This window comes from Gymnodraco acuticeps, unplaced genomic scaffold (assembly GCF_902827175.1).
Source record: "Gymnodraco acuticeps unplaced genomic scaffold, fGymAcu1.1, whole genome shotgun sequence".
In the NCBI taxonomy this organism is placed as follows: domain Eukaryota; kingdom Metazoa; phylum Chordata; class Actinopteri; order Perciformes; family Bathydraconidae; genus Gymnodraco; species Gymnodraco acuticeps.
This window is the reverse complement of record NW_022990279.1, coordinates 277,656-289,909: the sequence shown is the minus strand read 5'-3', so window position 1 is coordinate 289,909 and position 12,254 is coordinate 277,656. Positions and strand designations below refer to the sequence as shown.

The 12,254-nt window shown below is 40.9% G+C and overlaps 1 protein-coding gene across 4 annotated transcripts in view; it reads right to left on the bottom strand.

Annotated features, from left to right (window-relative positions):
* Nucleotides 1–11,975, bottom strand: part of slc36a1 (solute carrier family 36 member 1) — a 75,027-nt gene extending 63,052 nt beyond the window's left edge. The window contains exon 1 of one of the 4 annotated variants that reach the window (XM_034221727.1): nucleotides 11,792–11,975. Coding sequence is in view for 1 of the 4 variants with exons in the window: in XM_034221725.1 (XP_034077616.1) it covers nucleotides 72–138 (67 nt within the window). In the remaining 3 variants the exon portion in view is untranslated. Of the gene's footprint in view, nucleotides 1–51; nucleotides 213–11,784 lie in introns of those variants that run through there. The other 3 variants (XM_034221726.1, XM_034221725.1, XM_034221729.1) reach the window with 3 other exon arrangements.
* Between the last annotated feature and the right edge of the window lie 279 nt (nucleotides 11,976–12,254).

Genomic DNA, 12,254 nt, shown 5'->3' with positions numbered 1-12,254 from the left:
GGATGTTGTGGTGGTCGTGTCACTGATCTTTATGCTGCAAACCCTGCATACCGCTGTTCTCTTCTTATTACCGTCATCGACAAAATAATCCTTGAATCCAAACTTCACTATTTGTGGAGTAAAGCTAGCCGCTTCCATGTTAGCTGAGACTCCTGCCTTCTAGTGGGTTGCATTCCAATAGTCCATTTAGCTTAGGAACCTTCCTAACCAAGTGAAATGACCCGGAAGTCCCTCAGTGGCAGCCATGATAAGTGCCGTTCCAATTCTCTAGATGAAAGGAAAGGAGGTTTCAAACTTCCTTTATAACCTCCTTTAGCTTAGGAACCACTGGACCTCCCTAACCGAAAGGAGAGGAGAAAATGCTGCCCCACAATGCATTGCAGCCGCAGCATTTGCCGTCACTCAACAGTCGGCCGTTCACGGAAACAACCGATTATGACGGAGAAATTATATCATGAAAGTTACGGTGCTTATTAAGCATTTTAAAACGTATGTGGTAAGTTGCCAAAGTGCTTTGTTTTGAACGTTCATCAGTATTATAATCAAAAAGAGAAATATGAACGTTAGTTTTTACTGAAATGATCAAATAAAGTCAACATCTCACAGTCTTTACTGAGCTGTGTGGTAGGGATGTACATCTCCATCACTGAGGCCGACATTCAGGACGTCCGCTGGCGCATCAGAAACACGTCGGATAGTGAAAGTGCAGTCGGATTCTCTAAAGTACTGCGGTCTCTTCTCCTAAGTCCTTTTGGATTCTCCTATCCATTATCCCTTAACCCCGTGACCTTTCACTCAGAGGTCAAGGAATAGGAGATAGGGTTAGTACTTAGGAGCTGATTTTTGGATTATCGGAACGCAACCCAGGTTTGCGCGCACGGCGCTATAATCACGTTTTTCGAAAAAACTAAACGTAATATCTCACGACAAAAACATACGCAAATATTTAATTTGAAACAGTCAAGTCCTTTCAAGTCATCTGTCTCAAGCTTAAGTCAAGTCTCAAGTCATGAATACCAAGTCAAATTCAAGTCAAGTCTTTTATCAATGTTAGTCTCAAGTCCAAAAATCGAAATTGACTCGAGTCCCCACCTCTGCTTAAAGGTCACCTATTATGGCAATTCCACTTGCTCATGTCTCTTCTACATCAACATGTGTCCCCTCTTCTTCATGTCTCTTCTACATCAACATGTGTCCCCTCTTCTTCATGTCTCTTCTACATCAACATGTGTCCCCTCTTCTTCATGTCTCTTCTACATCAACATGTGTCCCCTCTTCTTCACATCTCTTCTACATCAACATGTGTCCCCTCTTCTTCATGTCTCTTCTACATCAACATGTGTCCCCTCTTCTTCATGTCTCTTCTACATCAACATGTGTCCCCTCTTCTTCATGTCTCTTCTACATCAACATGTGTCCCCTCTTCTTCATGTCTCTTCTACATCAACATGTGTCCCCTCTTCTTCACATCTCTTCTACATCAACATGTGTCCCCTCTTCTTCATGTCTCTTCTACATCAACATGTGTCCCCTCTTCTTCATGTCTCTTCTACATCAACATGTGTCCCCTCTTCTTCATGTCTCTTCTACATCAACATGTGTCCCCTCTTCTTCATGTCTCTTCTACATCAACATGTGTCCCCTCTTCTTCATGTCTCTTCTACATCAACATGTGTCCCCCTCTTCTTCATGTCTCTCCTACATCAACATGTGTCTCCTCTTCTTCATGTCTCTTCTACATCAACATGTGTCCCCTCTTCTTCATGTCTCTACTACATCAACATGTGTCCCCTCTTCTTCATGTCTCTTCTACATCAACATGTGTCCCCTCTTCTTCATGTCTCTTCTACATCAACATGTGTCCCCTCTTCTTCACGTCTCTTCTACATCAACATGTGTCCCCTCTTCTTCACGTCTCTTCTACATCAACATGTGTCCCCTCTTCTTCACGTCTCTTCTACATCAACATGTGTCCCCTCTTCTTCATGTCTCTTCTACATCAACATGTGTCCCCTCTTCTTCAACGTCTCTTCTACATCAACATGTGTCCCCTCTTCCTCATGTCTCTTCTACATCAACATGTGTCCCCTCTTCTTCACGTCTCTTCTACATCAACATGTGTCCCCTCTTCTTCATGTCTCTTCTACATCAACATGTGTCCCCTCTTCTTCATGTCTCTTCTACATCAACATGTGTCCCCTCTTCTTCATGTCTCTTCTACATCAACATGTGTCCCCTCTTCTTCACGTCTCTTCTACATCAACATGTGTCCCCTCTTCTTCATGTCTCTTCTACATCAACATGTGTCCCCTCTTCTTCATGTCTCTTCTACATCAACATGTGTCCCCTCTTCTTCATGTCTCTTCTACATCAACATGTGTCCCCTCTTCTTCATGTCTCTTCTACATCAACATGTGGTCCCCTCTTCTTCATGTCTCTTCTACATCAACATGTGTCCCCCTCTTCTTCACATCTCTTCTACATCAACATGTGTCCCCTCTTCTTCATGTCTCTTCTACATCAACATGTGTCCCCTCTTCTTCATGTCTCTTCTACATCAACATGTGTCCCCTCTTCTTCATGTCTCTTCTACATCAACATGTGTCCCCTCTTCTTCATGTCTCTTCTACATCAACATGTGTCCCCTCTTCTTCATGTCTCTTCTACATCAACATGTGTCCCCTCTTCTTCATGTCTCTCCTACATCAACATGTGTCTCCTCTTCTTCATGTCTCTTCTACATCAACATGTGTCCCCTCTTCTTCATGTCTCTACTACATCAACATGTGTCCCCTCTTCTTCATGTCTCTTCTACATCAACATGTGTCCCCTCTTCTTCATGTCTCTTCTACATCAACATGTGTCCCCTCTTCTTCACGTCTCTTCTACATCAACATGTTGTCCCCTCTTCTTCACGTCTCTTCTACATCAACATGTGTCCCCTCTTCTTCACGTCTCTTCTACATCAACATGTGTCCCCTCTTCTTCATGTCTCTTCTACATCAACATGTGTCCCCTCTTCTTCACGTCTCTTCTACATCAACATGTGTCCCCTCTTCCTCATGTCTCTTCTACATCAACATGTGTCCCCTCTTCTTCACGTCTCTTCTACATCAACATGTGTCCCCTCTTCTTCATGTCTCTTCTACATCAACATGTGTCCCCTCTTCTTCATGTCTCTTCTACATCAACATGTGTCCCCTCTTCTTCATGTCTCTTCTACATCAACATGTGTCCCCTCTTCTTCACGTCTCTTCTACATCAACATGTGTCCCCTCTTCTTCATGTCTCTTCTACATCAACATGTGTCCCCTCTTCTTCATGTCTCTTCTACATCAACATGTGTCCCCTCTTCTTCATGTCTCTTCTACATCAACATGTGTCCCCTCTTCTTCATGTCTCTTCTACATCAACATGTGTCCCCCTCTTCTTCACGTCTCTTCTACATCAACATGTGTCCCCTCTTCTTCATGTCTCTTCTACATCAACATGTGTCCCCCTCTTCTTCATGTCTCTTCTACATCAACATGTGTCCCCTCTTCTTCATGTCTCTTCTACATCAACATGTGTCCCCTCTTCTTCATGTCTCTTCTACATCAACATGTGTCCCCTCTTCTTCATGTATCTTCTACATCAACATGTGTCCCCTCTTCTTCACGTCTCTTCTACATCAACATGTGTCCCCTCTTCTTCACGTCTCCTCTACATCAACATGTGTCCCCTCTTCTTCACGTCTCCTCTACATCAACATGTGTCCCCTCTTCTCCATGTCTCTTCTACATCAACATGTGTCCTCTCTTCTTCATGTCTCTTCTACATCAACATGTGTCCTCTCTTCTCCATGTCTCTTCTACATCAACATGTGTCCCCTCTTCTTCATGTCTCTTCTACATCAACATGTGTCCCCTCTTCTTCATGTCTCTTCTACATCAACATGTGTCCTCTCTTCTCCATGTCTCTTCTACATCAACATGTGTTCCCTCTTCTCCATGTCTCTTCTACATCAACATGTGTCCTCTCTTCTTCATGTCTCTTCTACATCAACATGTGTCCCCTCTTCTTCATGTCTCTTCTACATCAACATGTGTCCCCTCTTCTTCATGTCTCTTCTTCATCAACATGTGTCCCCTCTTCTTCATGTCTCTTCTACATCAACATGTGTCCCCTCTTCTTCATGTCTCTTCTACATCAACATGTGTCCCCTCTTCTCCATGTCTCTTCTACATCAACATGTGTCCCCTCTTCTTCATGTCTCTTCTACATCAACATGTTGTCCCCTCTTCTTCATGTCTCTTCTACATCAACATGTGTCCCCTCTTCTTCATGTCTCTTCTACATCAACATGTGTCCCCTCTTCTTCATGTCTCTTCTACATCAACATGTGTCCCCTCTTCTTCATGTCTCTTCTACATCAAACATGTGTCCCCTCTTCTTCATGTCTCCTCTACATCAACATGTGTCCCCTCTTCTTCATGTCTCTTCTACATCAACATGTGTCCCCTTAACAGCCCTCTTCTTCATGTCTCTTTCTACATCAACATGTGTCCCCTCTTCTTCATGTCTCTTCTACATCAACATGTGTCCCCTCTTCTTCATGTCTCTTCTACATCAACATGTGTCCCCTCTTCTTCATGTCTCTTCTTCAATCAACATGTGTCCCCTCTTCTTCATGTCTCTTCTACATCAACATGTGTCCCCTCTTCTTCATGTCTCTTCTACATCAACATGTGTCCCCTCTTCTTCATGTCTCTTCTACATCAACATGTGTCCCCTCTTCTTCATGTCTCTTCTACATCAACATGTGTCCCCTCTTCTTCATGTCTCTTCTACATCAACATGTGTCCCTCTTCTTCATGTCTCTTCTACATCAACATGTGTCCCCTCTTCTTCATGTCTCTTCTACATCAACATGTGTCCCCTCTTCTCCATGTCTCTTCTACATCAACATGTGTCCCCTCTTCTCCATGTCTCTTCTACATCAACATGTGTCCCCTCTTCTTCATGTCTCTTCTTCATCAACACGTGTCCCCTCTTCTTCATGTCTCTTCTACATCAACATGTGTCCCCTCTTCTCATTCTTCTACCTCAACATGTGTCCCCTTTGTCACGTCCCTCTACATCAACATGTGTCCCCTCTTCTTCATGTCTCTTCTACATCAACATGTGTCCCCTCATCTTCATGTCTCTTCTACATCAACATGTGTCCCCTCTTCTTCATGTCTCTTCTACATCAACATGTGTCCCCTCTTCTTCATGTCTCTTCTACATCAACATGTGTCCCCTCTTCTTCATGTCTCTTCTACATCAACATGTGTCCCCTCTTCTTCATGTCTCTTCTACATCAACATGTGTCCCCTCTTCTTCATGTCTCTTCTACATCAACATGTGTCCCCTCTTCTTCATGTCTCTTCTACATCAACATGTGTCCCCTCATCTTCATGTCTCTTCTACATCAACATGTGTCCCCTCTTCTTCATGTCTCTTCTACATCAACATGTGTCCCCTCTTCTTCATGTCTCTTCTATATCAACATGTGTCCCCTCTTCTTCATGTCTCTTCTACATCAACATGTGTCCCCTCTTCTTCATGTCTCTTCTACATCAACATGTGTCCCCTCTTCTTCATGTCTCTTCTTCATCAACATGTGTCCCCTCTTCTTCATGTCTCTTCTTCATCAACATGTGTCCCCTCTTCTTCATGTCTCTTCTACATCAACATGTGTCCCCTCTTCTTCATGTCTCTTCTACATCAACATGTGTCCCCTCTTCTTCATGTCTCTTCTACATCAACATGTGTCCCCTCTTCTTCATGTCTCTTCTACATCAACATGTGTCCCCTCTGTGGAAAGAGACTCTGAAAGTTTCAGGAACAAAGATTCTCTCTCTTTTTGATCCATTTCTATAAAAACCTGTCTGAAAATCAGCTGATCAGATTTTGGCCACGTTATGATGTCATAACAGATGTATTATCTTGTGTAACCATTAGCCAATCAGCAACCAAGGTAACCCCCCCCACCTTATCACCTGAATCCCCTCCTAGAGCACCATTGTGTTCTTTGTAACTAAATATCTCTCAGAGGGGCTGACCCCTGCTTTTTCATCTAAAGCAGGGGTCAGCAACCTTTTTGATATGTGTGCCAACGTTCGTGAACTGTCGAGGGGGTGGGGAGAGCCTCGCTGCGGGGAAGCTGTGGACCTCTGTCGCCTGTCAGCGCAACTTACATGATGCCGTTTAAACACATTTACATAAAGTGCGGAGCCGGCCGTCAGCGAACCGAGTTCTGTGATTCTCCAGAACACACAGATGGCCAGTCCGCCGCTGTGTAGCATATTATTTCCGATTTTACAACGGCTTGTTTAAATAAATGATATAATAATACTAATAACAAATCATTACAATGTTCAAATATATCCACGCTGTGAGACGAACAAAAGGACTTCTGATTTGGCTCTTAGAGAAATAAAAAGCATCTTTCCATCAGTGACCCATAATCAAGAGGAATTCATTTCAATGTCATAGTAAGTTGGAGACGGTGATATAAAGGGCTTGTGCAGAAAAATGCGAAACAAAATATTTCACATACGCCATTTTGTTAGTTACCATAAATGTAATCCTAAGCAATCAATGTCTATTTTACCAGCTGTTCATATATTAACTTTGATGTATAATTGTGCTTATTTTGTGCTAAGCTAGCTCCAATTCTGCTAGGGTGAGGAGACACAAAAACCAACATAACCACAGGATTGTATTAACATTATTCCTAATAGTGAAATTGTGTGTTGATCGCATGGATGAGAGACCAGTAAATATAAAACTCAGGCACATTTCTAACCTTGAAACACATTTTCTGAACCTTGAGACTTTGCACAAACTCTTGATAAACATGGTGGTATACTTGACATTGTTAAATCATTAAATACTAAAGTTAGGGCTGCAACTAAAGACAGTTTTCCTTATTTTATTCCCGTTATATTAAGGTTTTATTTCGAGGCTTTGCTTTGCTGTCCCCCCCCACCCCCCTGACTCATTGCACAAACATTAGCCCACATTTTTATTTAGGAACCAAAATGTAACCGTCGTCATGACTTTACCTTATCTAACTTCCCCTTATCTTCCGGTCACACTGTTCGGTGTTGACATCTCGTGAAAGTGGACAGTTTTTTTTACAGGAAAGCATGGACTTGAGACTTCCAGCTAAAAAAACTTTTACGGGTGTTTTTGAGTTCAAGGTTCAGGCGTTTACTCTGCTTTTATCTCACATCAGTGCTACTGCATCTTGGGATATTTGACAGAACAACTACAAGGTCACTTGTGTGTACAACAACAGTGAAACTAAAGTATTTCTCCTGGCAGCTCCTCTCAGGGTGCGCGTGGTTCAGAAGAGGTTCAGTGAGCATCAAGAAAAAGGTGATTTATGTTAAAGAAGGGTCTAGAGCAGGGGTGGGGAACCTTTTTCCTCTCAAGGGCCATTTTAATTTTCACAACATCCTCCGAGGGCCGTAGAAATTATTGAACTCAACCTCTGCTAAAAAAAACTAACATCACAGCCCATTCATTTTGCCTTTCTTTCATGCTGTGCTTGAGCAACCTCTTAATCCAGATATCTTTCTGTTTTATGTTCAATGTTGTTATGCTTTGGAGAGTCTGTAAAAGGCGTACGGAGCTAAATGCAGACACTCATAGCAGGTACCTTGAATTCCAGGAATGTAATAAACTTAAATGCAACAATCGAACACTGGATACTAAACTCAAACAACAGAAACTCACACACAGCAAAACCAGGTGAACATAATCATTCGTCCATTCCTCATGGAGAGTCCGACATTCTGCATCCACCTTTCTCTTTTTAATACTCGCCATATTAAGGTCGCTGCTATCAATGAAGTCTCGTTTAATATTGAAGACGTGACGTGAGATATACCACGTGATGACACGTTGCGCTCGTGTTGTGTTCAAGGAACCTGACCTTGGCCAGGAAAAACAAGCAGTCACTTGTCTAATTATTTTGCGGTCTAGATTTTAATTTTATTGCGTGTATTTATAAATTACCTCGAGGGCCGTATCAAATGGTCTCGCGGAGCGTATACGGCCCGGAGGCCGGAGGTTCCCCACCCCTGGTCTAATTCATGAGCGACTCAGCAGATTTCTCAATGTGCACACTAACCATGCAAAGAGGAAATGAAAACAGCTGGCCGCGTGATAACCGGCACCTAAACTGAAACAAAAAGCTGTTAAGATGTGGAGCTTTGGCAACCCTGACTGCCATGGCCAATTATTTACCAAAAAAATAGATGGGAAACATCTCAAATTGAAAGGTTATTGTTAGAGACAGTCTTTTGTTTTGGGTGAAAAGGGAACATTTGTAGTCAAAAGACAGCCTTTTAGGAGACATAGAGATGGACAACAAGACGTGGTCGAGACGTCGTTTTTAAACGTTAAGTTATAATAAACACAAAATGAAAGAAAGACAATCTAAGTTGTGGTAACACTTTATGTTAAGGTACATTTTAGCCATCAACTAGTTGTTAATTAACATGTATATTAGCAGTGTATTGGCTCTGTATTAGATTAGTCATTATAAAACGCATATTAATGCCTTATTCTTATTCTAATGACCATATTCTACAAGTACTAGGCCATTAGTTGAGTTGGTTTGCTCTAATTAGTGCTTATTTATTGTAAGTAAGGACGTTGTTGTGCATGAGTTTGTGCTCAATATGGGCCTAATAAGGCATTCTCTCATAATAACACCGAACAAATTAAGTGTTAATTGTGTCAAAATAACTCAAAATGAGGTATTTCTAACTCAGAATATGTTCCCTATTTTAAAGTGAAGTCTTGTTCATAACCAATAAGCTAGTAGTTTGACTCTAATATGTCAATGAACAACTAGTTGATGGTGAATATGTATAACCTTAATCTGAAGTTCTAACAGGTTCAAACCCCACTGCAGTCCGCATGTCGTTGTGTCCCTGAGACGCTTCACCCCAAATGGCTCCTGTGGGGATTGTCCACAGTATGTTTGATGAAGGAGTGTCACTGTAACACGGTCATAAAACACAGAGCACTTGTTATGGTAACCTCGCAACAGAGAGCAAATGTAAACGACGATTAAGAACACTATAACCAAGCAATATCATAAATGTGACTTATGGAGGCGTGTGGCGCACTGGATTGTGCTCGGATCAGGGGGGCACAGGTTCAAACCCCACTGCAGTCAGCATGTCGTTGTGTCCCTGAGACGCTTCACCCCAAATGGCTCCTGTGGGGATTGCCCACAGTATTGAGCATGAAAGTCGCTTTGGATAAAAGCGTCTAACAAGTAACATGTAATGTAAAGTAAAGTGTAACCTAAGTTGTTTATTCTTTATTTGAGTTTAGCCTATTTTTACTGGATTTGTTTAACTATTGGAGAGGCCTATTCTTGCTGAAATATTGCATTTCTTACTTGTATGGATGATGGATGTTTATCGGAGCGGTAGCTAGTGATTAGTATTCAGTAAATATTAATGGACATTATATTTAAATTAAACCATTTTGTAATTCAGAACGTAATGGAAGCTCCCAGTTAATTTGCCAGAATAGTGTTGCTTTCATGCTGCTTATTTGTTTAACCAACAGTATAAAATGCTTAAAATATTTTATTTGCAACGTGATTAAACTCTAATTCCTCACATTTGACGGTCTAGAAAGAAATAGCATTTTTCTTTATTGAATGAGATCAATCAATATGTAAAATAACTGTAGATTCTTTTCCTGTGGATTGACCATCTGGATAAATGTATGATTGATTAATACTTTCAGTTTCGAAGCTTATATACGTATTTATTACATACAAAATGATGTGCGAAGTTTGGGAAAGGTATGCTTTCTAGTGTTCTCTCAGCAACGGTCCACTTATGCAAAAATATATTTGAGTTCAAGGCATACAAAACAAATAAGATGCAAATAGTGATGTTTACATAAAGGGTAAGCTAACACACACGTTTGTACAGGGTGAGGTCAAACTGAACACCTCTCAAATGTCTCTAATGGAAACAAGAGAATATCCTTCAGATCTGGAACTAAAGTAGAAGTACTCAGTTCTTGTTCTTGTACTTGAGTTAAAGTAGAAGTACTCAGTTATTGTTCTTGTACTTGAGTTAAAGTAGAAGTACTCAGTTCTTGTTCTTGTACTTGAGTTAAAGTAGAAGTACTCAGTTATTGTTCTTGTACTTGAGTTAAAGTAGAAGTACTCAGTTATTGTCCTTGAGTAAAAGTAGAAGTACTCAGTTATTGTCCTTGAGTAAAAGTAGAAGTACTCAGTTATTGTACTTGAGTAAAAGTAGAAGTACTCAGATCTTATACTTGAGTAAAAGTAGAAGTACTCAGATCTTGTACTTGAGTAAAAGTAGAAGTACTCAGATCTTGTACTTGAGTAAAAGTAGAAGTACTCAGATCTTGTACTTGAGTAAAAGTAGAAGTACTCAGATCTTGTACTTGAGTAAAAGTAGAAGTACTCAGATCTTGTACTTGAGTAAAAGTAGAAGTACTCAGATCTTGTACTTGAGTAAAAGTAGAAGTACTCAGATATTGTACTTGAGTAAAAGTAGAAGTACTCAGATATTGTACTTGAGTAAAAGTAGAAGTACTCAGATCATGTACTTGAGTAAAAGTAGAAGTACCAGAGTGTAGGAATACTCTGTTACAGTAAAAGTCCTGCATTCAAAATGTTCCTCAAGTAAAAGTAGAAAAGTATTCTCATCAAAATATAGTGAAAGTAGCGACAGTAAAAGTAGTCGTTGTGCAGATTGGTCCATTTCAGAATAATATATATGATATGTTTTATAATGATTGATCATGAAAGTGTTCTCAAAGCTGGTGAAGGTGCAGCTAGTTTGAATGACTTTGTATACTGCAGGGTAGCTGGTGGATTTACTCCAGGTGGAACTAAAGTCTGATTCAACACTTGATTAGATTTCACATCATTCATCCACATCTGTGAAGTTACTAAAGGTATTAAATACATGTAGTGGAGTAGAAGTACACCATTCACCTCTGAACTGTAGTGGAGTAGAAGTACAAAGTACCGTAAAATGGAAATACTCAATTAAGTACAAGTAGCTCAAAATTGCACTTAAGTAGCGCACGCACGCACCCACACACACAATTGTTTAACTATAATCTTTGACCAGGAGAAGTGTATCCGTCTTCTTAATGGACAGCTTGATAAAGCAAACATCAGTGAAAACACTATTTAATGAGTTTATGATGTATGTATTGTGCAGGCAGGTAAATAGGGCTGAGCACACATTTAATTTCTGGTTAGCTCCGACAAAGACTCCTGAAATAGCAGGAAAGGGAGATGTGAGCTAAAAATGGCAATTACCAAGGTGACTTAAAGGAGTGTTTTATGCTTTTGTTGGTGTTCCCGTGTCTTTAGTGTGTTAAAAAGGTTTGTGTGGATGTAAATGGTCTGCAAAGGCTAACCCCAATGGTTTCAGACAGAGGGTAAAAAGAGGTGCTGCAGCACAGGCAGTAAATAAAGAGTATTTTGAACATTAAAGCATGGAGACATGTCAGAGGCACTGAATACTTGTATGAACCTGAAAAGGAGCAGAATATGTCCTCTTTAAGCAACAACAAAGCTAAAAACAACCAATAATGTAGCAATGAAACACCAGTTTGTTTTGATTTCCAGACCTAGCAGCTTAGCTATGTGGCTAACGTTAGCTTCATTCTGCGATGCCATCTTTGAGACCGTAAACACGCCACGGAAAAGGTTCGAAATAAACAACAACCTACCTCGTACCTCTTTGTAATCTCAGTGCGGGTATCCGGCTGGTTTTAATGGGTGTTATCCTCGCCACAGACCTCTGATTTTCCTATCATACCGCTGGCTGAATTACAGATTGAAGAGCAGGAGGAGTCGGCTGTTTGTCCGCGAGCCAGCGGAGCAGGTCATGTGACCCGAGGGGACGTGTGCGTTCGACGCGCTATGGTTCGACGTCTTGTTGCCATAGATACGGATAATAATAATAATAATAACGGAAAACCATTAGCGTGTTAAAAACATACAGAGGCGGTAGAAGTACTCTAATCTTGTACTTGAGTAAAAGTACAAGTACTCAGTTATTGTACTTTATTAAAAGTAGAAGTGCTCAGTTATTGTACTTGAGTAGGCTACAAGTAGAAGATCTTGTAGGCTACTCAAGTGAAAGTAGAAGTACCCAGGTATTGTACTTGAGTAGAAGTAGGCTACCCTGATCTTGTAC